General features: G+C 39.0%; 1 protein-coding gene across 1 annotated transcript in view; it reads right to left on the minus strand.

The window, feature by feature from the left end:
- The window catches only part of ELP1 (elongator acetyltransferase complex subunit 1), a 62,479-nt gene continuing 36,348 nt past the window's right edge, over positions 1 to 26,131 (minus strand). Inside the window, exons 28-37 of the mRNA XM_082471174.1 lie at positions 25,862 to 26,063; positions 23,696 to 23,757; positions 11,796 to 11,858; positions 11,349 to 11,409; positions 9,704 to 9,817; positions 8,883 to 8,994; positions 7,679 to 7,806; positions 7,142 to 7,296; positions 4,930 to 5,005; positions 1 to 2,152 (exon numbers count right to left, since the gene is read on the minus strand). Of these exons, the coding sequence (XP_082327300.1) occupies positions 2,085 to 2,152; positions 4,930 to 5,005; positions 7,142 to 7,296; positions 7,679 to 7,806; positions 8,883 to 8,994; positions 9,704 to 9,817; positions 11,349 to 11,409; positions 11,796 to 11,858; positions 23,696 to 23,757; positions 25,862 to 26,063 (1,041 nt within the window). The 3' untranslated portion in view covers positions 1 to 2,084. The remainder of the gene's footprint in view (positions 2,153 to 4,929; positions 5,006 to 7,141; positions 7,297 to 7,678; positions 7,807 to 8,882; positions 8,995 to 9,703; positions 9,818 to 11,348; positions 11,410 to 11,795; positions 11,859 to 23,695; positions 23,758 to 25,861; positions 26,064 to 26,131) is intronic.

A 26,131-nucleotide genomic window follows, 5' to 3' on the forward strand; every position in this document is an offset into this window, starting at 1 on the left:
TTAAAGTTTTATTTATTTTTAAGAAATCCTCTTCAATTATGACTATGAAGAATCCCTCAGATGTGTGCATGTGTGTATATATGTAGATACAAATGGAAAATAAATTTATTTTAAAATACACGGCAATGCTAAGAAATTACACCAAGCTATACTCATAAAGACATAATAAAAACATTAGCTCCTGCCTCTGTTTTTAAAAAAAGTCTAAATTTAAAATGTGCTTTTATTTATCGGAGAAAGTCCTCTGCAAGTTTCCTCTTGATGTCTGGAGCATCTGAACAAAGCTGACTCCATGGAACAAACTAAATAACTGAGGCTTTTAGCTTCTTGCATGAATTTGCTTTGGGAAGAGGCCAAATGTGGGGGAAGAATTATATACTCTTCTCTAGAACTTGACGGAATCCTTCCCCCAAATTAAGCATTCACAACTCCCAGGAGTTTCTCCTTTGCCCATACACAGCATTTTCCCCATGAATTCACCCTTGACTTGGCCTTCAGTTTGGAAGGTCTGCTCTCACCTGCTTCTACTCCAAATGAATAAAATCCATCTTGCTCAGAGAGAGAGAGAGTAATTGATAGTAATTTCTATTCACACAAATTCTTTTTTGCTGCTTCAATATATTATTTCAAGGAAAGTGAACATCCATGCAAAGTCACACCAATATCAACAGACACATTTACTTCTATTTCCCACCCATCAGCGTGGGTCCCTTTACTATTATCCATAGCAAGAGCACTATAATATATTAAAATGACATGTAAGGTACCATGTTCATTAATCCACACCAAAGAGTAGTCACAAAGCACTTGTAGCCTTTCAACGTTGGGCACTTAATTATAGATATTCTTCTACTTTTTCTATTGTGAAAATTTTCAGACACACAGAAAAGTTGAATTATACAGTAAACACACCAAGATTCTAAGGTTTACATTTTGCTATACTAGGAAAAGCCTTCTTTAGTTACACAATTCTGGGTATACCTATACTCTGACTTCCTGTTAGTTTACGTAGAGTAATAAAGGTCTGGTTCTGGTATTAAAAGCATGAAAGAGATTGTTAACCTTACGCAAGAGTCAGCCACAAACTACTGTCCAAATGAACTGAGCTTTTTTCTAGACTCACCAAAAAGAGCTAACATTCTCATTTCTTCCAAAGAAAATAACTAAAAGACAGAGGTCAGTTAAGCACCATGAAGAAAAATAAATGAAATGACCTAGATACTGACAAAAACATTATGTTAAAAGAAGCAACATTTGGAGAAAAAGGAGTAACTTACTACCGCTCATGCCTATGATGCACACAGCTCACCATCCCAAATGTACGCAATACTGTTTCAGAAATTCTAATCTGTTCCAGCTCTAACGCTGCTAACTCTAGCAGAACATTCACAGGCCATAAAAACAGTCCGTATGGACACTGTAGTGATAGGAGGCTCAACCCAGTTATAACTGGAGGCACATGACCTGGCAAGATATTACAAAATAACCGCTGTCAGCATAGGAAAGCTCAGAATATCAAAGGATAGATTTCGCTTTTCATTTTGCTTTAGTTCAAGGTGAAGTCATTTAAATGATTAAATTCGACCTATTGGGAGCACTAATAGCCATTAGTTGTTTATACATAAGGCTTTCCTCAAGGAACATAAAACAATTCGAAAACATTTAACTTTTCTTCACACTTTTGAGGTAGCAGCCACGAAACATTCCCAGTTAACTGAGGCACAAATCAATTCTGTGATTTGTCTAAGGTCCCAATATGATTCAGACCTGAAGCTGGGAATGAAACCCAATGTCCTGATTACCATAAATACCAGAAATATGCTCTCAATCAGCACTAAATAGAAGAACAGTAATTTTTACAAAATGATGCTATATGGGTTAAAGCTTAAAATCTTGCTAACGATTAAGATTATATGCAAAATAAAATAGAATTGGTGTCTGCTGAGGTCTGCTGTACAGAGCAGCTCTCTGTAATGCTAAGGTAGATGGTCTTACTCTCCCCAGTTCCCAGCAGCCAGGCCTCGAGGAGTGAGGAGTGGAAGGAAAAGTCTTCTCTGCCAGAGCCCTCCTAACTGGGGTCAGAGTCACTCTAGAAGGCTCAGTTTCCACTGGGTTCTTCTGTTGATCTTTGGTGGTATAAAAAGCTCAGCATCTGAAAGAAAGCAGAGGGAAACTGTGATAGGCACACTATTTTTTCTTGGCGGGAGCTGAGGCAAGTAACTCTAAGCTAAAATTAGGCAACTGGGCTTTGCACCTACAAGACGACCATCAGAACCAGAGTTAATGTTTCATCAAACTATACACCTAAGATCTGTAAATTTTACTGTATGTAAAATTTACATCAATTATAAGAGTAAAAAAAAGTAGTGGCATGTATTCAGTAAGTAAAGTTAATGGACGGAAAATGCTTTATGATAAAAATTTCTGCAAACACACTGATCAATAAAAATGTCCATATTTTAAAAAAATAAATAAATGGAGGAGGCGGGTGATGGTTGGGGGAAATTTGTCACTGTTAGATAAAACTCTCAGGCCCTCTTTCAGTTAGATTTATGGAGTCTCTTATCTAAGTAGGAATCATATACAGGAAGTAGAGACATGAGAAAACATGCATATATAAAGATGGTCTTTCTCAGTATTATTCATGTTACATCTGTATCTATGACCCATACAGACATGAAAAATTATTTACATGAGTATTTTGAAATGTGTGAAAAATGCTCAAGATAAAATGTTTTAAAAACATGGTTTTGGTTTTCATTATACATATATACATGCATGGTACACATGTATGACTAGAAATTATTAAATCTTAATTTTCTTTGCCATACTGTACAATCCAGATTTTCTCTACTAATCATAACAGTTTTATAATTTCATATACAATTACTACTCTCTACACCCCCAAACAAAAGCTATGTAGCCAAAAAGACCACAAGAGGTTTTGCTTATTTATAATATTGGAAAAGCCTACTTAAATTCATTGTCAACAAGCTCCATAATTTTGTTAAATACTGGGTAAACTTTGAAAGAGACTCCATCTTTTTTTAAAAAAGAAACAAGTTATGAAAATAGTGTATCTTATTTTTAAAAATTAGGCACAACTACAATTATATTTGATTCTTAGACTTAACTAAAAATAAATACCAAGTATTGACTTATTGGCAGGAAAGAAATTATTCTGACAAACTGTATGACAGCAGGACATGGCATCTTTCACATTTCCATGTTTGACTTTCACAGCACAGAGAGAGTCATTTCACAAAAATAATTTGAGGGCTTTATCAGTTTTTCCAAGGACTTCTCTTAATCCTTTGATAGTCAAATCATACTCATTTGAAGCAATTTTGTTATCAACTGTAACAAGTCCAGTTTGGCTGTGATTTAAGCACTACTGTGGTAAAATGTTAATCCATTTTATGAAATGGATTACATTTTTGCAGACTTGCAATCAACCTGCATGGTACTACGTTGCATCTTAACATGGAACAATCAGAAAATGCCCCATCAAGTCACTGATCCCCTACTACTACTGTTAGCTGGGAAGGGGCAGGTGAGGAATATTTGAGAGGAACTAATTTTGTGAGTAGCTCATTCGCCTCTTTTTGGATTATGAGAACTTCTCCATTCCCACACAATCTACACTAGTGTTCCTACACAGGGACACGGATAATACATACTCTGATAATGAGGAGCCTCAACATTTTAAAGTCTTTAAGGCTCAGCTGGGAAATGGAAGTGCCCTTTAATAAAGCCAACTAGACCACCCTAGAGAAAGGTGTGACTGAACTTGACCTGAAGGTCAGCATCAAGCCAGCAGTGAGGAAAAGAGGGGACAGAAATCACAACTGGATTAGACACATTACAAACTAAACAATTACCAAACAGCCTCTGGTCTGAGATGAATTGTAGCATCTCAGAAATAACTGTACGTTTTGGGACTGATACCAAAGGCAGCTTGCCAGCCTCCAGGAAGAAGGGGATCTAGGGATACAGCAGTTAACTGTCTGCATATATGAGCTTAGCTGGAATGGAAGGGAGTTAATTTATTCCTGGTAGCAATATAAGCCATGAAAGTTAAACTTGACATGGCTCCCACAAAGTCTACTTCAAATGTCATCAAAATGCTACCACAGTAGAGCATTTAAATGAAAAAATTGCGGAACATTGCCTCTCACATGCCAGAAATGCAAAATAGCAGCTGTAAAAACTGCCACCTTTTCAAAGCTAAAAAGAAGTTGCTATGCTTGACTGATCCACATGAAGGGCAAATACTCTGGCACCAAATTGATCTGTCAAAAGGTTTTTAACCAACTTTCAAAAGAAAGCCTTTAGGGCTTTTAACTTTGAGGAATATGTAACCTAACTGATGAGAATCCTCTCCCCCGCCCCCACAAAGAAACAAAACATTTTAGGAATTCAACAGAAAATGCAGATGAAATGCTAATCTTCTTTGGATTTGTTTTCAAATTATACTGTTAATCCTAAGTATGACTAAAATGGTCCAGCTCTTAAGCAAGGAATATGAAAATGTCCCCAAGACACAATGCAAAACTGCCAATAGCCAAAAAGGATGATTCAGATTAATCCTTAAAATGTATGTGCAAATTAGACCGTTTAGGAGTCACACTTCTTCAACTGTGATGTGTCTGTATGGACTAGTGTATGCCATAGCATTGACAAGTGTGTATCTCAGAACAATTTTTTTTTAATTATACATTTAATGTCACATTGGATTTCTTACCCACCAACCCAGGATCCCAACACTAAAGGCATTAAACTAATTTTACTAAAGATAGAATCTTAGAACTGAGGGAAAATAGTAGTGATTCTCCAATCTCTCCTTATACTACTAACCATCTCAACACTTACAAAAAGATACTCCTTCTGCTTAGTACTATAATAATTTAGAGAGAAAAAAATACTAACCAAGAACAGGAACTGAAGTCTTTTCTTGTTGATAAGAGGCCATGATACTATTTGCAGTAGAATTGGGACCTAGAACCTAAGTAGAAAGTAGACTGAATCAGCAAAGATTATCTTATACTTCTGCTGACTGCAAATAGCAAATCTCTACCAGCAATAAACAGCCGTTCATTTTCATTATGGTATCAAACACATATGTGATTTTAATTTGCCAGTTTCTCTAGTCTCAGTTCAGACCTCTACATCTCCTGTCCACCAGAAGGACAAGGTAATGATGGGGGGAAAACAGAAAAAGAAAATCTCAGTGATATATGCCTGGTCCTTTCCAAATAAGTGAGCCATACCCTGGGGGGAGGGGATATAATAAGAGGTTATAGACTACACAGAGCACCAGACTGTACTCAAAGATTTGTGAGAATTTTTACATTAAAACAATTCTGTGCATATCATGGAGGAGAATGCAAACTTGCACATGTGTTCAAGGTAAACAAGAGACTTCACAGGAATTCCATGCCCGCTCGAGCCTCAGCAGGCACACTCCAGGCCCTCTGCCTCGCTTCACTCAGGTCTGCGTGTTCTCTCCTGGCGCACTCTCAGCAGTGATGTCACGTGCTCAAAGCACTGCCATGTGACTATACCACGTGGTATCCTGCACATATGACATTATCATGCTTTACCAACCAAAGCAAAAACACAATTTTCCTGGGCAGTTCCCCTAGAAGACTCGTAAGTTGGTATCTTAGATGTTAACATGATCTGAATAGACGAGGATAAGGGAGGGGGCATGGGGAAGCATTATAAATTGTTAGCCTCGAAACCACTAGTTCTGAAGGTGATCACATTTCTTCTAGGAAATACTTATTATAGTAAATTCAAGTATTTATGAGGGGCTAATTCTCAGTTGCTTTTTTCTTTATGGTTTGTAAAATGCTTTTATATCTACCCTCTCATCTAACCTTCTAAACATTTCAGTGAAGTATACAGGGGAGTATTATCCCCATTTATAACTGAGGAAATCAAGACCCAGTAAGCTTATAAGCCGATTTCCAGCCTCTCTCTCAGCTCCAAACCCACCCTTCCTATACACTGCTCGTGATGCTGGGACTGGGGGGCCTGAGAAAACACCCCTCCTTTGACAGCTGTTATGCTCCAACAATAGCAGACACCAGAAGGACAGGGCAAGGCTGGACGGAGGAAGGAGAGGGAATTTGTTCCCTTGCTTTCACTCAACAGTAGCTCTGTACCCCGCAGCAGCTGTTCGTTCCAGTTTCTGTTTATTTCTATACACTTAGACCCAGCCTCATCCTGCCCCCTCGGCAATACCAGCACCAGCTGGCTGCCACCCCCTTCTCCGAGGTTCAAGAACCAGCTCTGCAGGGGCCTCACCGCCAAGCGTCTAAATTCTAAGAATCCCAAACTCTTCTTTTTGTTCCTTCAGCCTTAGGGGTACAAGCGGCTGCCCACAGTTATAATCTCAGTGTTCCTTCTCTGTGTTCCCTTTCTGCCTTCTCAGTCCTCTAGTACTTGGTTAACCAGTTCCATATATTAAACTCTCTCTGATAAAATAACAGCTGTGGTTTTTGTTTTTCCTTAATGGACTCTGACTGATAAACCAGCCTTTCTGAATCAAAATTGAAACTTTGAACAATAGACCTGAGATGTAAGAGACTGAGCACATATACACAATAAATAGATGACAATACATTAGAATTCTTGATGGGACACAAACAGCTTTAACATAATTAGCAAGCTTGTTACGACAACATACAAGTGACAAGTCAAATTTACCGTAAAACAAGAGAAAAAGCAATTGTCTGGGCTTCCTTTAAAGAACTCAGGTCCCATCCATAAGTCTGAACAGAGAGGTGAGAAGCCATTTCTGGTCCTAGCTTACCCCCTACCCTGACCAATCTCACTGAAGGTCAGGGGCAACCATCTGACTTTCCCAACTTCTCCATGACAGCAGTTTCATGCATGCAGAAAGAAGAAATAAAAAGCAAACCTAACCTAGGCCAAGGTGTACTATGAACTATACCGTCAAACATAAAATCTTCTTACTGACAGCTTAAATATAAGCCTCAGACAATTTAACTATTGTATAGTATGTTTTAAGAACAGGAAAATCTTTTGCTCTATTAAGAGATTGCGTGAGAGTAATAACCTGTCAAAGTGATTAAAAAAACAAAAGCACATTCTGTCTTTGAGGAAAACTTACAGGTGTAGCTGAACTCTGCTGGGGGGTGAGAGTCCAAATTTCTGGAATTGACCTTTCCATTAGCTGCAGAGTATCTTCAAAGGCCTTCTGTAATTCCCTTCCTTGCTCGTCAAACTCAAAGAGAAAGAGTATCTTTAAAATATGGTATATTTCATCTGGAGAGAAGAAATTTGAGAGTGGTAAGTTGTATCACCAGCTCCACTGCTAGAATCCTAACAGGAGTTTCTTTCCCAAGTGAAAATATCTAATAGCATATTACAGTATCTCCCACATTTTCTTCTTTCTCCCCAAAAGCTGGAATAATTCAACATATCTACTACAAAAAGAAAACAAACCCACTAGAGCCAAGCAGGAAAGCAGTGCCTCCTCCATCTTTATCCTGGTTTCAGTGATAGTCTCTCACAGCTCAGGTAGGTGGATGCCAAAGAGGAAGACGTCTAGGCTATTGGCTGAGAAGTTTTGTTTCAGGAATGCACCTTGAAGTGACGAATTTACTATGTTTTTTGTGGGCAAGAATCATCAGTATTGAGAATATACCTTTCAATTTTTCAGTGCCCTGCACCACTTCACTCAATGCCTCCAAAAGGGCCAGATCCTCCAGTGGACTCCCTTCCTTGAGGCTGTGCTTCTTCCGTTCCGCTTTGCGCCGATTCTTAGATGATCTCCTGTTAGAAATTAGAGATGTTTTAAAAGGGGCTCTCCTTGTGCTGAACAGATTAAAATGAATGTAACTATTGGCCACCAACTTTCTGGGAAACCAGAGTATATACAGATGGTATTTGTATTTTGGGGAAAATGGGGAAGGTGTTAAAATGATACATAAAAATTAAATTGGGAGAGAAAAGGCAGGAAGTAATAAGGAAAACCCTAAAAAGTGATGCCTGGCCTTGAAGTTTTGATTAAAATACAGAATAAAATCGGATTTCATCTGATAATAAGAGGTGGAAAAATGAAAAGAACAACAAACAGCTTCAATTTTGTAGCAAAAACCAAATAAGTTTAAAGGCAACAAAATTAAGTTGAAGTAAGATAACAGACATACCAGGTTGGAATTTGAATATCATAAAATATATATGAATCCCACATTCTCTCCTGCCTCAGAGGTCTTTCATTATGCCATTTGTTTTGTCTGGGACTCTCACCCCAACTCTCAAAGCCCATTTCTAGGTGGCTTTCTTGCAGTTTCTGATTGCACCACACAACCTCACAGGTCTCCATTCTGAATTCCTAAAGCACAATTTGGTTTAAATATATAATCTTGCATTGTTTTGTTTCCCAAGGTAGAGTACAAACTCTTATAACTCACATCTCCTTAAAAGGTTTTGGTAACATCCACTACAACTAGCTCGATTATACTTCTGACCAGTTGAATTTTGAATTGAAGAAGTGTGAAATCTTTTTTCTTTATAATCTTTATATTTTTCTCAGTGCCTACACATTATAGTCACTTAATATTTCTTAAATGAATAAAGTCAGATGTCATATATAAATTGAGTACCCAGTGTAAGTGCCATGTGGGTGATGGGCAAACACACGGGCCACGAAGCTGCAGCAGAAAACATTTCAAAGCTGATTCTAATCTCTAGATATGCTGGGAAGGTCCTTGCACAGCTTCCACAGGGCCTTGAAGAATGTCCTCCCCCTCCTGCTGCACTATCCTGTTGGAAAACTGACCTATTTACTTGTACTTTCTCCATATACCCAGGGCACGGTCAATGTGCTAAATAAACATGATACATACGCTGATATTCTGGAGTTACTGTGGGAATATTTGCCACTCATGTCACTGCCACTCATGACACTGCTAGTTTCAGAGAAGAGATCTGACTCTTGACCGTGGGGTGCCTCATCATCTAGAAGAGAAGAACCAGACAGAATGAAAACTACCTGCAAATGAGGGTTTACCTTCAGTGGGGTAAGGGAACTACAGTTAACCAGGTCATATCTAAGGACATATGAAAACTAATACAAAGTTGACCTCAAAATGAAATAAGATAATAAATACAGTTTTATTACTGTAAACTAGTACTTTACCAAACTTTATTCTTTTTACATAAAACATGTTTATTTATTTATTTAGCTAGCTAGCTAGCTGCGCCGGGTCTTAGTTGTGGCACGTGGGATCTTTGTTGCCGTGTGCAATATCTTCGTTGTGGCATGTGGGGATCTAGTTCCCTGACCAGGGATTGAACCTGGGCCCCCTGCGTTGGAAGTGCACAGTCTTAACCACTGGACCACCAGGCAAATCTTTTTTTTTTTTTTTTTTTTTTTTAAAGCACAGGAACTTCTGGAAATGAGGAGATCACTGTGTAAATACAGTAGTCCGCTGCTCTGGTCAGGGTGTGGAGAGAATGTTTGGCAGAGCTCTGCCGGTTGGCGCCTGGTCCTGCCCCCAAGCTCTCCCCAGTACCCACAACAAAGACCCTCACAGACCCTCAGAGGCCTCGGACTTCCACTTGGCACAGTAATCACACTGCGGGAGGGAGCGTAAGCAGCTAAGACAAAGTGCGATGCTGCCCCTCACCACCCCCCAAGCGTCGGTGTCTTCAGGCGGGCACTCACCCAGATGCACCTGCTGTGCTTGCTCCTTGAGCTCTCGCACCACCAACAGACGTGCTTTATGGCGACTGAATGTGGCTGTCTGAGAGTCCAGAAACGCCATATAATTTTTCTGAGCTAAGGGTGCAGATGGAAAATAATTTGAGCACGTTTAAACAAAGAGATAAAACTAGAGTGGGGGGGTTAGTGAGGGAGTTGGAGCTTAACAAAGAAAAGAAGTTACCAGGTTTTTCAAGCAAGAATTTTTTCTTTAATGAGAAGTAACCAACATTGCTATAGGAGAAAGAACTAGAGATTGAGATTCCAGATCTTAAAGTTCATCAACATCATCCTAGAATACTCTCTACCACTAAACTTACAAAATCACCTGAACAAAAGACTTGGTATCTAACCCAAGAGAAGACTAGTAAATAAAAGGAGTGCACAGGAAGCTGTTAACAAAAATAGGAGGAAAGTCGCTGAAATGCTTCTTAAACATATAAGTATTAGGTCTTTGTAGATGAACTGTCAGCACTTTTTCTCGGTTCTAATTAGTGGAGAAAAATCCAAGTAAGAGTGGGCTAGATGGATTGTTATAGGGCCAGGAAGGATGCTTCCAGTATCCAGTTAGGAGTACCTAAAGTGAATGATACACAAAGAACCCTCCCAGTTTTAAGTAGGACAGGGTAGTAGAGAGCAGGCAGGGTAAGAATATGAATACATGTTAATGTCAGAAAGGCCAGACATTACTTACAGGGTAGACTGTGCAGAGCTTAAAATCAACCTCTACTCCCAAAGACTTTTATAAGTCAAACTGATGTCCTTCTTTTGCACTTTGCTTTTAAGGGATACAGTGAACACCAGAGTATTCTAGAACTGATAACACTCATCTGTTATCGAGGAATCATCTGCAAAGGTTCTTCTTTTTATTATTATTATTATTTTTTTGGCCACGCCACACAGCATGCAGGATCTTAGTTCCCCGACCAGGGATCAAACCCGTGCTCCCTGCAGTGGAAGCGCAGAGTCTTAACCACTGGACCACCAGGGAATCCCTTCTTATTTTTAAAAAATTTTTATTTTGGAAAAGTTTCAGACCTACTTAAAGGTTGCAGTAATTCAATGTACATACGTATACCCTTCACTTAGATTTATCAATTTTTAACATTTTGCCATATTTTTGGCTTCCTCTGTTTCTACACACACACACACAAACAAACTTATTTTTGTGGAACCCTTTGAGAGGAAGTTGCAGATATGATTCTTCCCTCTTAAATACTTCAGCATCTCTAAGAATCAGGATATCATCTATATAACCACAATACAATTATTAAATGCAGGAAATTAACCATTTGAGACAATATTATCTAATATACAGTTCATATTTGAGTTTACCAACTATTCCCAAAGATTCTTCATTGTATCTTATCACAGGTTTTTAACATTCAAATAAGTTATGTGCTACTATTTAGCAACTTAGCATATTTAAAAACCATGGTCAGAAGTAAATTTCACACCCAGTGGAGAACTCTGATTGACTCGATATGAGTCCTTTCATCACTGACATGATTAAAGGATGTAATAGCACCGGCAGTACTCTCCTGTTTCCCTCTCCCCCCGCAGTTCTATACTTCCAAATCAGGAATTCTATCTAAAATGTAACCCTCACCTTCTAAAATGGAAGGCTTTACGTTGGTTTCTATAATATCTGGTCTGTTATATTTGTGTACCTAAAAAAAAAAAATACAACAATTTTAGGCAGGAAAACTTCAAATCACTGGAAAGTTAAGATACTTGGAAATGGATCACTTTCAGAGGTGACAGGATATTTTCCAGAGAAGTAGGCCTCCTGTAAGGTAGCCAATGAAAACTCAATTCACTTCAGTAAAAATTAGTAATATTTCACATTTAGAGGACTGACTAATTCCAAACATCAAGAATAAATTTTTTAAATGGTTTAAAAAGCACTGCTTATCCTTAGACCAGGAACCTGAACTATTTCTAACAAATTTCAGTAGCTCAGAAGACAAGGGACTCTGGCTGACACTGTCTCCCCTGTGCAGGCTCTTGCTCTGCTTAGCACTTCATGCAGGGAGGAGTTTTGAAGTCCTCTTACCAGTCTCAGAGCTTCTTCCCAGGCAGCTCCTTCTAACAGCAAGAGCACAGCTTCTTCATAATCCTGACAGGGGAACATCAAGGAAGGTAACAGGCTAATGGAGCAAGTGTGTTAGATGCCACCATAATAAACTGCAAAACTGCCCACAGAGCTGCCTCTCTCTGCCTTTCCAGCCTATCACTCACAGTCCCAGTTCTTAGCATGGTGTCTGGCCTAGAGTACATGCTCGATAAATATTGATGCAAGAGACAAAGGATGGGTGTCAATTCTGGAAATGATCACAAAGCACAAGGTAAGCATCACCTCTCTACATCCCTGAGCATCAAAACCATGAGAGAGACTGTTAGAAATGCCCATTTCCCCAGCTGCACCTCCAAATCTGATTCCGGAGGTTTAGGTGGGCTCCTGAATTGACAAGTGCACACTCTGAAAAAATGGCAAACTAGAATAGTAATCTTCTAAACCATTTTTTCTTTTTTAATGTTTATTTTTTCTTTTTATTTTGAACAACTTCAAACCTACAAAAAACTGATAAATGAGTGTAATAAACATTACTTAATGTACTTAAAAAGCATATAAAACAAAACATGTTTTTAAAAGATGAAATATATGAGACAGCTGGCTGGGTTTCTTCAAGTAATCTCTGTCATAAAAAGGGGGGTGTATACATTAGATAAAAGGGATTTAAAGGACTTAACAAAATGCAATACATGTCCCTAGACTGGAATCTAATCTGGATCGATCTACTATAAACAATTTTGGAATATTGAGGGAACTTAAATTGTAATTATTAGATGAATTAAAATGTGTCAATATGGAGAGATGAAGATCATAACCAAACACACCAAATTTACAAACACAACAAACAGCATAATTTCATTTTGGTTAAAAATACGTTGTGTGTGTGTGGAGAGAGGGGGTGGGGAAGAGAAAGGAGAGAGAAAACTCTAGAAAGAAAACAGGAGGTGCTAATAATAGCAATCTCTGAGTGGCAGGAATGAGATGTTTTTATTTGCTTTCAGCACTTTAAACAATCTATAATACATATATACTACTTTAAATAGGTTATTTTTATTAAAAAGATTAATTAAACATTTTCTTCCCAGACCCCAAAGGATCCTTGCAGGCCTATACCACATGTCCCAGGGAAACACGGTAGGATGTGTTTTGCTTGACTGGCAATGTGTGTTTTACTGAGATCAAATTCACGTAACATACACTGAATGGTTTTAAAGTGTGTAATTTGATGGTGTTTACTATATCACAATGTTGGTAACCACAAGCTCTCCCTACTTTCAAAATTTTTTTATCATCACATAAAAACATTCCATATCCATTAACCAATCCCTCCTTATTTCCCACTCCTCTCACCCCCTGGTAACTTCTAACCTGCTTTCTGTCTCTCTGGATTTGCCTAATCTGGATATATTGTAAAAAAGGAACCATACAATAGGTGACTTTTTGTGTCTGACTTATTTCACTTAGCATATGTTTTTAAGATTCATCCAAGTTGTACCATGTATCAGTTCTTTGTTCCTTTCTTTCCCCTTAATTTATTTTTTTTGATTGTAGTAAAATTTAATATAAAATTTACCCTTTTAACCATTTACTGTACAGTTTGGTGGCATGAAGCAAATTCACACTGTTGTGAAACCATCACCACCATCAGTCTCCAAAACCTTTTTTATCTTGCAAAACTGAAATTCTATATCCATTGAACAGTAAATCCCCATGTTCCCCTACCCCCAGCCTCTAGCAACCATCATTATACTTTCTGTCCAGATGAATTTGACTACTCTAGTTACCTCATGTAAGTAGAAACATACAATATTTGTCCTTTTATGTGACTTATTTCACTCAGCAAAATGTTTTCAAGTTTCATCTAAGTTGTAGCATGCATCAATTTTTCATTCTTTTTTATGACTGAATAATATTCCTGTGTCTGTGCATGTGTGCATATATCACAATTTATCCGTTCATCTGTCATTGATGGACATTTGGATTGTTTCCACCTTTTGGCTATTATAATGCTCTATTAACATTTGTGTACAAGTTTCTTTGTGGACATATGTTTCCATTTCTCTTGAGTATATATTTAGGGGTGGAACTGCTGAATCATATGGTAATGCTATGCTTAACTTTTTGAGGAACCACCAAACTCTTTTCCATAGCAGCTGCACCATTTTACATTCCCACTAGCAACATACAAGGGTTCCTATTTCTCCACATCTTTGACAACACTTATTTTTCATTCTTTTGATTAAAACAATTCTAGTGGGTATGAAGTGATAGCTCACTGTGGTTTTAATTTGCATTTCCTTAATGAACAATGATGTTGAACATCTCTTCATGTGGTTAATGGCCATCTGTATATCTTCTTTGGAGAAATATCTATTCAAGTCTTTTGGCCATTTCAAACAAAATGAGTTGTTTGTCCTTTTGTTCTTGAGTTGTAAGAGTTCTTTACATATTCTGGACATAACAAGGAAACTATAAACCAATATTCCTTGTGAACAAGCACAAAAGCCTCAAGTAAACTTTTGAATCCACCAATATAGGTCATACATTATGACCAAGATGGGTTTAACTCAGGGATGCAAGATTGGTTTAACATTCAAAAGTCAATGCAGAGGAGTGATCAAGATGGTGGAGTAGTACGACATGAAGCTCACCCCCTCCCACAAATATATCAGAAATACACATACATGTGGAACAATTCTCACAGAATATCTACCAAACGCTGGCAGAGGACCTCAGACCTCTGAAAGAGCAAGAAAATTTCCATGTAACTGGGTAGGACAAAAGAAAAAAAAAGAAAGTGAGAAAGGAATCGGGACAGGACCTGGGCCCTTGGGAGGGATCTGTGAAAGACGAAAGGTTCCTGTACCCCGGGAAGTCCCCTCACCAGTGGGGAGATTAGCTGGGACAGAGGGGGAGCTTTGGAGCCTGGGAGGAGAATGCAGCAACTGGTTTGCAGCAGCTAGAATGGAGAGACAGACAGTGCCACTGCCCTGCACTCCCTAGCCTAAGACGCATGTCCTCTGGTATGGGTGGGGGCTGGGTGTGGAAACTCGGGCTTTGGAGATCAGACCCAGGTAGACGACTGGGGTGGGCTGCATGCAAACAGCCTGAAGAGGCTAGAGTCTGGTGCAACCGCACCTGAGAGTGTACGCAGAGGAAGCCTAGGCTGCTTTAGAGGCCAGGTGCCATTGTGTGGGCAGTGCATGAGGGGAGGGGCAGGACCTGCCACTACAGCCTTTTTCCCTGCAGGAGCTCTCAGGCAGCCGAACACCGCCTACATGAGCTCCAGGAGCGGTCACGAGCCACGGCTGCCCTCTGAGCTTTAGGAGTAATCACCAGCTGCCACCACCACCCTTCTGGACTCCAGGAGTGGTCGTGAGCCGCCTCTACTCCCATTGCATGCTCCAGGGGTGTGCATGATCTGTCAGTGCCACTGAGAACCCCAGGACCAGGCACTAGCTCCCATATCTGCACATCCCCTATCAAGGGGATGATGGCCAGCACATGCTGAGGAAAGAGGCTACAGGTATCTGTAAAAAAAAACAGCCCTCGTGGGCCTTTCCTGGTGGTCCAGTGGTTAAGAATCTGCCTTCCAATGCAGGGGATGTAGGTTCAATCCCTGGTCGGGGAACTAAGATCCCACATGCCACGGGACAACTAAGCCTGCATGCTCTGTAGCCCGCGTGCCACGACTAGAGAGAAGCCCATGTGCTGCAATGAGAGATCCCGCATGCCGCAACAAAGATCCCACGTGCCACAACTAAGACCTGACATAGCCAAATAAACAAATAAAAGTATAAAAAAACAGCCCTCGCACCAAAAATATTAAACCCACACAAGATACACAGGGACGGACCCACATATAAATAGCTCTCCAAGACAACAGTAGCTAACTGTTTCTCCTAAACTCACAGAATAAGAGAAATATAAGTAAAATGAAGAAGCAGAGGAACCACTCACAGTTAAAAGACCAAGAGAATTCCCCTGAAAGAACAAACAGACCTCTTCAGTCAAATAGACACCAATTTCAAAAAGGAGATAATGAAAATACTGAAAGAATTAAGGAAGGCTATTGACAGAAATGCAGAATACTGTAAAAAAAAAAAAAAGGAACTAGAAACTATAAAGTGTAACCAAGAAAAATTAGAAAACTCATTTGCTGAGATGACAACTGAACTAAAAGCAATGAACAGCAGAATAAATAATGCACAAGAACAAATAAGTGACTTGGAAGATATCAATAGAATAATGGAAATCACCCAATCAGGACAGCAGACAGAAAGGCAAATTAAAAAAAAAAAAGAAAATGAAAGCAATATAAGAGACCTATGGGATAATATAAAGCATGCCAATGGGGATCGAAAATGTATTTGAAGAAATTACGGCTGAAAACTTCCCAAACATAAAGAAGGAAACATACCCAGGTATAGGAAACACAGAGGGTCCCAAACAAGGTAAGCCCAAATAGACCTACACCAAGACACATTATAATACAAGTAGCAAAAGTTAAAGAGAGGATTCTAAAAGCAGCAAGAGAAAAACAAAGAGTTAATTACAAGGGGACCCACGTAAGGCTATCAGCTGACTTCTCTACAGAAATGTTGCCAAGGCCACACTGGAGGGGCAAGATACATTCGAAGTCCTGAAAGGGAAAAATCCGCAACCTACGATACCCTACCCAGCAAGATTATCATTTAGAATAGAAGGAAAGATAAAGAATTTCTCAGACAAGCAGAAACTAAAATACAGCAATACTAAACCTATCCTAAAGGAAATATTGAAAGGTCTCCTCTAAATAGAAAAGAAGTAAGAATATATAAGAAACAGAAAATCACAATTGGAAAGCAAATCACCTAAATAAGACAGTACAGAGATTTTTTTAAAAAAAATTAGGGCTTCCCTGGTGGTGCAGTGGTTGAGAATCTGCCTGCCAATGCAGGGGACACGGGTTCGAGCCCTGGTCTGGAAAGATCCCACATGCCGCGGAGCAACTAGGCCCGTGAGCCACAACTACTGAGCCTGCGTATCTGGAGCCTGTGCTCCACAACAAGAGAGGCCGCGACACTGAGAGGCCCACGCACCGCGATGAAGAGTGGCCCCCGCCCGCCACAACTAGAGAAAGCCCTCGCACAGAAACGAAGACCCAACAAAGCCATAAATAAATAAATAAATTAATTAATTAAAAAATTTCTGTGAAAGTGATGATAACCACAATAAACAGCAAAAGGATGAACATGAAGATGTGAGAGAAGACATCAAAATCATAAAATGTGGGGGAGGAGAGTAAGAAAATGTAGATTTTTTTTTTCATTTCCTAGAATGTGTTTGAGTCTATATGACTAGCAGTCTAAGGCAAGCAGATACAGGATGGGGTTAACATAGTGGAAAAACAGGGTAACCAGAAATCAAACACATACAATAGATTAAAAAAACCAAAAAGAACGTAAGTATAATACAAAAGAAAATCATCGACCCACAAAAGATAAAAAGAAAAGGGGACAAAGAACAATATAAAATCAACAGGAAAACAAGGTTAAAAAGGCAATTAATACATATCTATCAATAATTACCTTAAATGTCAATGGACTAAATGCTCAAATAAAAAGACACAGAGTGGCAGACTGAATTAAAAAAACGAGCCTACAATACCTGCCTACAAGAGACCCACTTTAGGGCAAAGAACACACAGAGATTGAAAGTGAGGGGATGGAAAAAGATATTTCATGCAAATGGAAATGACAAGAAAAGTGGGAGTCACAACACTCATAAGAGACAAAATGGACTTTAAAACAAAGTCCATAAAGAAGGATAAAGACAGACACTGTATAACGATAAAAGGATCAACACAAGAAGAGGATTTTACACTCGTCAACATATATTCACCTAATATAGGAGCACCCAAATACACAAAACAAATACTAACAGACATAAAGGGAGAAATTGACAGGAATACAATAATAGTAGGAGACTTTAACACCCCACTCACATCAATGGACAGATCTTCTAGACAGCAAATCAATAAGGCAACAGAGATCCTAAATGATACAATAGAACAGTTAGACTTAATTGATATTTTCAGGACATTACATCCAAAAAAACCCATAATACACATTCTTTTCAAGTGCACATTAAACATTCTCTAGGATTGACAACATACTAGGGCACAAAACAAGCCTCAACAAATTTCAGAGTATAGATGTTATCTCAAGGATCTTTTCTGACCACAATGGCATGAAGCTAGAAATCAACCACAGAAAAAGAAATGAGAAAAAAAATGATTACATGAAGACTAAACAACATGCTACTAAAAAACCAACAGGTCAATGATGAAATCAAAGAGGAAATTTAAAAATACCTTGAAACAAATGACAATGAAAACACAACCATACAAAATCTATGGGATGCAGCAAAACCAGTTCTTAGAGGGAAGTTCATAGTGATACAGGCCTTACTCAAAAAACCAGAAAAATCTCAAATAAACAACCTAACCAGCCACTTAAAAGAATTACAAAAAGAAGAACAAATAAAACATGAAGTCAGTAGAAGGAAGGAATTAATAAAAATCAGGGAGGAAATAAAGATTTAAAAAACAATAGAAAAAAATCAGTAAAACAAAGAGCTTGTTCTTTTAAAGGGTAAACAAGATTGACAAGCCTCTGGCGAGACTCACAAAGAAGAAAAGAGAGAGAACCCAAATAAACAAAATAAGAAATGAAAAAGGAGACATGACAACTGATACTGCACAAATACAAAAAACCATAAGGGAATACTATGAACAATTATATGCCAACAAATTGACAACCCAGAAGAAATAGATAAGTTTCTAGAAACACAGAACCCACCAAAACTGAAACAAGAAGAAACAGATAATTTGAAAAACCAATCACTAGAGGTGAAATACAATCTGTAATAAAAAAAACTCCCTACAAACAAAAGTCCAGGACCAGATGGCTTCACAGGTGAATTCTACCAAACATAAAATGAAGAACTTATACCGATCCTTCTCAAACTCTTCCAAAAAACTGAAGAGTGGGGAACACTCTCAAAGACATTCTATGAAGTTACCATCATCCTGATACCAAAACTGGTCAAAGACACCACCAAAAAAGAAAATTTCAAGCCAATATCTTTGATGAATAGAGGCAGAAATTCTCAACAAAGTGTTAGCAAACTGAATCCAACAACACATAAAAAAGATCATACACCACGACCAAGTGAGATTCATCCCAAGTTCCCATGGATGGTTCAACGGACGCAAATCAATCAATGTGATACACCACATCAACAAAAGGCAAGACAAAAAACCACATGACCATCTCAATAGATGCAGAAAAAGCATTAGACAAAATTCAACATCCATTCATGTTAAAACCCCTTTCCAAAGTGGGTATAGAGGGAACATATCTCAACATAATAAAAGCTATTTATGACAAACCCACAGGCAATATAATACTCAATGGTGAAAAGCTGAAAGGCTTCCTGCTAAAATCTGGAACTAGACAAGGATGCCCACTCACACCACTTCTATTCACCATAGTACTGAAAGGCCTAACCAGAGCAATCAGACAAAAAGAAATAAGAGGTATCCAAATTGGAAGGGAAGAGGTAAAATTGTCATTATATGCAGATAACACGATCCTATATATAGAAAACTCTACATACACCCCACAAAAACTACTAGAACTGATAAATGAATTCAGCAAGGTAGCAGGATACAACATTAACATACAGAAATCAGCTGCATTTCTTTACACTAACAATGAAATATCAGAAAGGGAATGTAAAAAAACAATACCTTTCAAAATCACAGCCCCCAAAATAAAATACTTCGGAATAAATCTGACCAAGGAGGTGAAAGACTTATATGCTAAGAACTATAAAACATTAAGAAAGGGCTTCCCTGCTGGCACAGTGGTTGAGAGTCTGCCTGCCAATGCAGGGGACACGGGTTCGAGCCCTGGTCTGGGAAGATCCCACATGCCACGGAGCAACTAGGCCCGTGAGCCACAATTACTGAGCCGGTGCGTCTGGAGCTTGTGCTCCGCAACAAGAGAGGCCACGATAGTGAGAGGCCCGCACACCATGATGAAGAGTGGCCCCCACTTGCTGTAACTAGAGAAAGCCCTCGCACAGAAATGAAGACCCAACACAGCCATAAATAAATAAATAAATAAATGGATCATCACGTTTAAAAAAAAAAAATTAAGAAAGATAATTGAAGATGACTCAAAGATACGGAAAGAAATCCCATGCTCTTGGATTGAAAGAATTAATATTGTTAAAATGGCCATACTACTGAAAGCAGTCTACAGATTTAATGCAATCCCTATCAAATGACCCATGACATTTTCACAGAACTACAACAAATAATTGTAAAATGTATATGGAACCACAAAAGACCCAGATTTGCCAAAGCAATCCTGAGGAAAAAGAACAAAGCAGGAGGTATAACCTTCCCAGACTTCAGACATACTACAGAGCTACAGAAATCAAACCAGTATGGTATTGGCACAAAAACAGACAAATGGATCAATGGAACAGAATAGATAGCCCAGAAATAAATACACACAACTACTGTCAATTAATCTTCGACAAAAAACTCAAGATATGACACCATAAAACTCCTAGAAGAGATGCCAGGCAAAACATTCTCTGACATAAATGTTTTCTTAGGTCAGTCTTCCAAGGCAATGGAAATAAAACAAATAAAAACAAAATAAACAAAAATAAACAAATGGGACCTTGTCAAACTTACAAGCTTTTGCACAGCAAAGGAAACCCTAAACAAAACGAAAAAACAACCTATGGAATGGCAGAAAATATTTGCAAATGATGCAATGGACAAGGGCTTAATTTCCAAAATATACAAACAGCTCATACAACTCAACAACAAAAAAACAAACAACCCAATCAAAAAATGGGCAGAAGACATAAACAGACATTTCTATAAAGAATACATATGGATGGCCAACAGGCACATGGAAAGATGCTCAACATCATTCATTATTAGAGAAATGCAAATCAAAACTACAATGAGGTACCACCTCACACAGGTCAGAATGGCCATCATTAAAAACTATAAAATAACAAATGCTGGAGAGCATGTGGAGAAAAGGGAACCCTCCTACACCACTGGTGGGAATGTAAGTTGGTGCGGCTGCTATGGAAAACAGTATGGAGGTTCCTCAGAAAACTAAAAATAGAATTACCATATAAGCCAGCAATCCCACTCCTCGGCATATATCCAGACAAAACTGTAATCCAAAAAGATACATGTACCCCTATGTTCATAGCAGCACTATTCACAATAGCCAGGACATGGAAACAGTCTTAATGTCCATCATCAACTGATGAATGGATAAAGAAGATGTGGTACATATATACAATGGAATGCTACTCAGCCATATAAAAGAACAATGGTATTTGCAGCAACAAGAGATCATCAGACTAAGTGAAGAAAGTCAGAAAGAGAAAGACAAATACCACATGATGTCACTTATATGTGGAGTCTAAAATATGACACAAATAAACCTATGTACGAAACAGAAACAGACTCACACTCATAGAGAACAGACTTATTTCCAAGGGGGAAGAGGGTGGGGGAGGGATCAAGTGGGAGGTTGGGTGAGCAGATGTAAGCTATCATATATGGAATGGATAAACAACAAGGTCCTACTGTATAGCCCAGAGAAGTATATATTCAGTAGCCTATGATAAACCATAATGGAAAATAATATATAAAAACGAATGTATATGTATGTACAGCCGAATCACTTTGCTGTATAGCAGAAATTAACACAACATTGTAAATAAACTATTATCCTTCAATTAAAAAAAAAGAAAACATCAATACAATTCACCCTATCACTGGTCTAAAAACAAAACAGAAAACACCTTAGTTTAAGAGGCAATCAGCAAAATTCAATACCCGTTCATGATAAAAACTCTCAGAACCAGAAATAAAAGGGAATTTCCTCAACACAAGTGGGCTAGGATTGGCAAATTTTTTCTATAAAAGGCTAGAGAGTTAATATTTTAGGCTTTCTGGGACTTTCTTCCAGACTGTCTCTGTCACAACTCTTCAACTCTGTGGTTTTAAGTGCAAAAGCAGCCACAGACAATGGGTAAACAAATGGTGGGGCTATGCCAATAAAACTTTATTTACAAAACAGGTGGCCAACAGATTTGGCCCACAGGCTATAGTTTGCCAACTCCAACAACAGCCCTCCCAGTTTCTCACACCTATTAAACTCCCCAAAAAGCTAGCAAACATCACACTTAGGGTGAAAGACTGAATTTCTCCAGCTAATATCACTCACTGTAGACAAGACCAAGAGTTAAAAACTCTACAGGGGTCCATACTTAGGGAGATTCCTACACTTTTGTGAGTTTTTACCTCCAGGAGCCCTACCAGAACTTCTCACGGTGACTATGTACTTCTAGCAGGGGCAAGGGAAAAGCAGACATTTGAACCAAATGTCTGATCTTCTTAACAAGACCTGCACTCAAATGATTTTGGCAGAGCCTAATCGAAGTGGGTTTTACCAGGGCCTAACCAATGTGGAGGCAGGGAAATACCCAACTTCCAGCCCCCTCTAACCTTCCTGTCCTACCTAAGGAGTGAAAACAAACTGAGAAGCACTGGTGAAGTTCACAGTTGAGGTACATGCTCACTTAAAAGACTGCGAGCTAATCACAGGACTACAGAACACTTCTCCTACCCAACCCCCAGCCTCATCACCATATCACTAAAGACCTATTTATCAAATTTGCTTTTCCCAGTATATCACACACATTAGGCTTTTGACAGAAAATTACAAGGCATACAAAAGGGATTAAAAAACAGTTTGAAGAGTCAGAGCAAGCATCAGAACACGACTCTGATATGGCAGGGATGTTGAGATTGTGAGGCTGGGAACTTAAAATCAGTACAATAAATATGATAACACCTCTAATGGAAAAAGCAGACAACGTGCAAGAACAGATGGGTCATGTAAGCAGAGAGCTGGAAATTCTAAGAAAGAATAAGAAATGTTAGAAATCAAAAGCAGGCATCTTATCCATTTAATTAACCATCTTAGGTGGGATATATCTTCATGTTTTCAGCTCAATCACCCAACGTATTTTCTTTCCAGGATCTAATGATATCACATTTTAGTTACCTTCTTTCACTCACTCTTATTACATGAAAGACAATGAAGTATTTTAAAAGCACAATTTTGTTATGCAGATGTGCCCACTAGTGACAACTGTAACAAACACTTTCTCATCAAAGGGCAAAAAAACCCTAGAAGGCAGGAATCCCTGGTATTAATTGTGTACCTGTGTCCTGTTAAGTCTGTGACAGTGCATAGGCTTTATTATTTTCATAATAAATCCTAGAATTCTATCAAAAGCTGGTATAGGTACTTATCTTTATAATCTGGTGGAAAATCGGAACCCATCAAGCTGCCCGAGGTAAAAGAGACATTTCCAACAGAAAGAACGGGAATGAAAGCCGAAAAAGGGTGTAACGCTCCATCACTTTGGTTGAGAATGGTCTTTTCTCATTGTTTCTACTTAGGCAAGTTAATATAAAAGGTATAACTCCCTTCAGATTTAATTTATACTTTCTACCAAGGTCAAGCCACTAGTGCATATTATAATAGAGTTCTTTGGTATTCTACCTCACAGCAAGTGTAATTACTTAGAGATATAGTGAATTTAGATTTCCAAGTCAAGTCAGCAAGATGGGAGACCCTCAGGGGAAATACTATCTCTGGATTTCCTAAATACCCACAGTTCCTTTAATTTTCATGATCACTAAGGTACGACTGGGAAGCCCTTGCTTGTTGATTGGGGGTGGGAGAGGGGGTGTGGACGGGAGGCACTGAGTTTACCTGGGCGTACTGTTCCAAAACTGTGGCTGCGTCGCCGTGCTTCCTCTGCTCAGCTAGCTTTCCTGCAAAGACAATAAGCATCTGAGCACAGTCGGCTTACTAAGAACGGTATTCCCAAAACTCAAGTTGACACGGTTTTTGGTGGTACTATTTAAATCAAAATGGTCTCCTACAAATTGGAGACTGAGCTCTACAGAGCATACATTCAAAGTGAACTGCTTTAAAATAGCATTTTCCAAAGTGTTCCCCAAGACTGTTCAAAGGATCATAAAAGGCAGGACCAAGACACCATTCTCAGGTCAAGTACGTTTGTGAAGCACTGGGTAAGATAAAGTTAAGCGTTCTTTTGCTGAAATGCTTCATTAATATGTCTTTATCGTGTATCAAACTATATACTTTGTGAATTTCTATGAGAGAGACAGGCAGGAATACCATGGGGTCCTATCTTAAATGGCAGTTACAATCAAAATTTAGCATGGGATGTGAAAATCACATATAGTCAAAATCAGTCATGAAAAATGCTTACAAAGGCACATGTATGGGAAACTGACCTAGCATCTCTCACTAATCCATTTTTTCCTCTAATAGGAAGAGGCTGCTGTTTCTTTGGTTGAGCACTAGGTGGGGGTAGTTGGCTTATGTCAGGGGTCTTGCAGTGTCTTCAGATCTGAGACTCATTCTCAGCCCAGTTGAGATAATTACACTATGAGAGGCACACAGAACCCAGAGTTAACTAAGGGGCTGGCAGAGTCAAGTCTCCCATTTCATGCTAACTCCAGGGCATATTATCACTGACAAAACTGGGAAGAGTCACCTCCACTGTTTAAATAGCTATCTTTTCTTTCTTTTGGTGACTTGTGTAAACTGCCTAAGTTAAATGTACACATGAAGTGACTCCACCTTGTAACATTTCTCAAAAATCTCTGACCACTGTCTTCTCCACCTTTTTTTGCTAAGCATCTGGGAGAACTAGGTGCACTCCATTATAAGGCATGACAAACAGCAAGCTAAAAGTTGAAAAGAATGTAAGAGAAGATAACAGACACCAAGAACAGAACTACAAACTTTAAACTACAAATAACAAGTTTCTAGAGCAGAAGTATCAACGGAGCCAGAATGAAGAGTTAATAAGACTCAAATCAGGACTTCTCGATACTTATAAAAAGAGTTCAGCTTGGAAATTGAAAGGGCTTATAGAAGAGTCCACAGATCTAATAACCAGACAATGCCAGAAAAAGAAAAGTGATAATCTCACACATTTTTATAATCCCAAAGGAAAAAAAAACAATGTGAAATTACTAAAGAGAATATGTACATACATTTAACAGGATATAGTTTGGATTTTTTTTTCAGGAATGCTTTTTATGGGGAGATCATAACAATATTTACAAGACTCTTGAAAAGGTAGGGGGAAAACATACCAGCCACTCACTCACTTCAAGTATGGCTGAGAGGGCCAGAGCCCCACCCGTCTCTTCTCCCAGGCACTCTGGGAATGCCACTCCACTCTAAGAAATCAGACTGTGGAATAACCTCACCTCCGGTTCAGGCAATCCCTAGATCCTTATATAGCTAAACTGCCTTTGCTTTCACACTGCTTATACATTTGGCTTCATTTCTGAACATTGCTATTATGGTTTCCAATGGTCTGTTGTCTATATTTGAACGGTCCCACCCCAAAATTCATCTTTACATTCTCGCAGGGCACACTGCTACCCAGCTACACTGTACTAGGTGTACCTGTCAAATGTGAGTTTGGTGAATGAGGTAGAGAAAAGTGTTAGCTAGGTCATTTCCAACTTTGAGTGTTCTCTCACAATTCCAGCTTTTCCCCTTCCCAAGGACTGGAATACAGATGTGGAGAAAATCCACCTTCAACTCTCTGCCTAAGAGATGGCAGATCCGCACCATGGGAGGAATTGTCAGTGCCATGAGAGAGACAAGTAAACTGCTTTCTTTATTGTGCCACTGTATTTGGGGAACTCTCGTAGCAGTTCAGCTTTTACTCTACCTAATAAGCGATTCCAAATTAACCTTTACCCGTGCACATGACAGTGCACCAAGGCGTGCTGCCGCCTGACACGTGTCTGCAAAACTGCCAAACAAAACCACAGAGACACAAAGCCATTAGAGAAGTTATCTGGGAGAACCTAAAGGCGTGTTTACCTGCCAGAGTTCTGCCCAGGCCAGCCAGCTGGTCTTTGGTCAAGTGAAGCTGGGCTGCCACACAGAGAGCTTGCTGCCAACTGCCACAAGCCAAAAAGGCGCTGAGAGCTTTCTCGTGGGCACCACAGCGGGCAAACACGAGCCCTGCTGGCTCACAGAGGTGCTCCTGCAGCAGGTGTTCCCCGTAAGCAATGCTGATGTCCTGGGACAGGAAGAGACAAAGGGTTGGTGAGGAGAGGTGATAACTGTTTTTTTAAATCTCCAAGGTAG

This window comes from Balaenoptera physalus, assembly GCF_965194825.1.
Source record: "Balaenoptera physalus genome assembly, chromosome: 7".
NCBI lineage: Eukaryota > Metazoa > Chordata > Mammalia > Artiodactyla > Balaenopteridae > Balaenoptera > Balaenoptera physalus.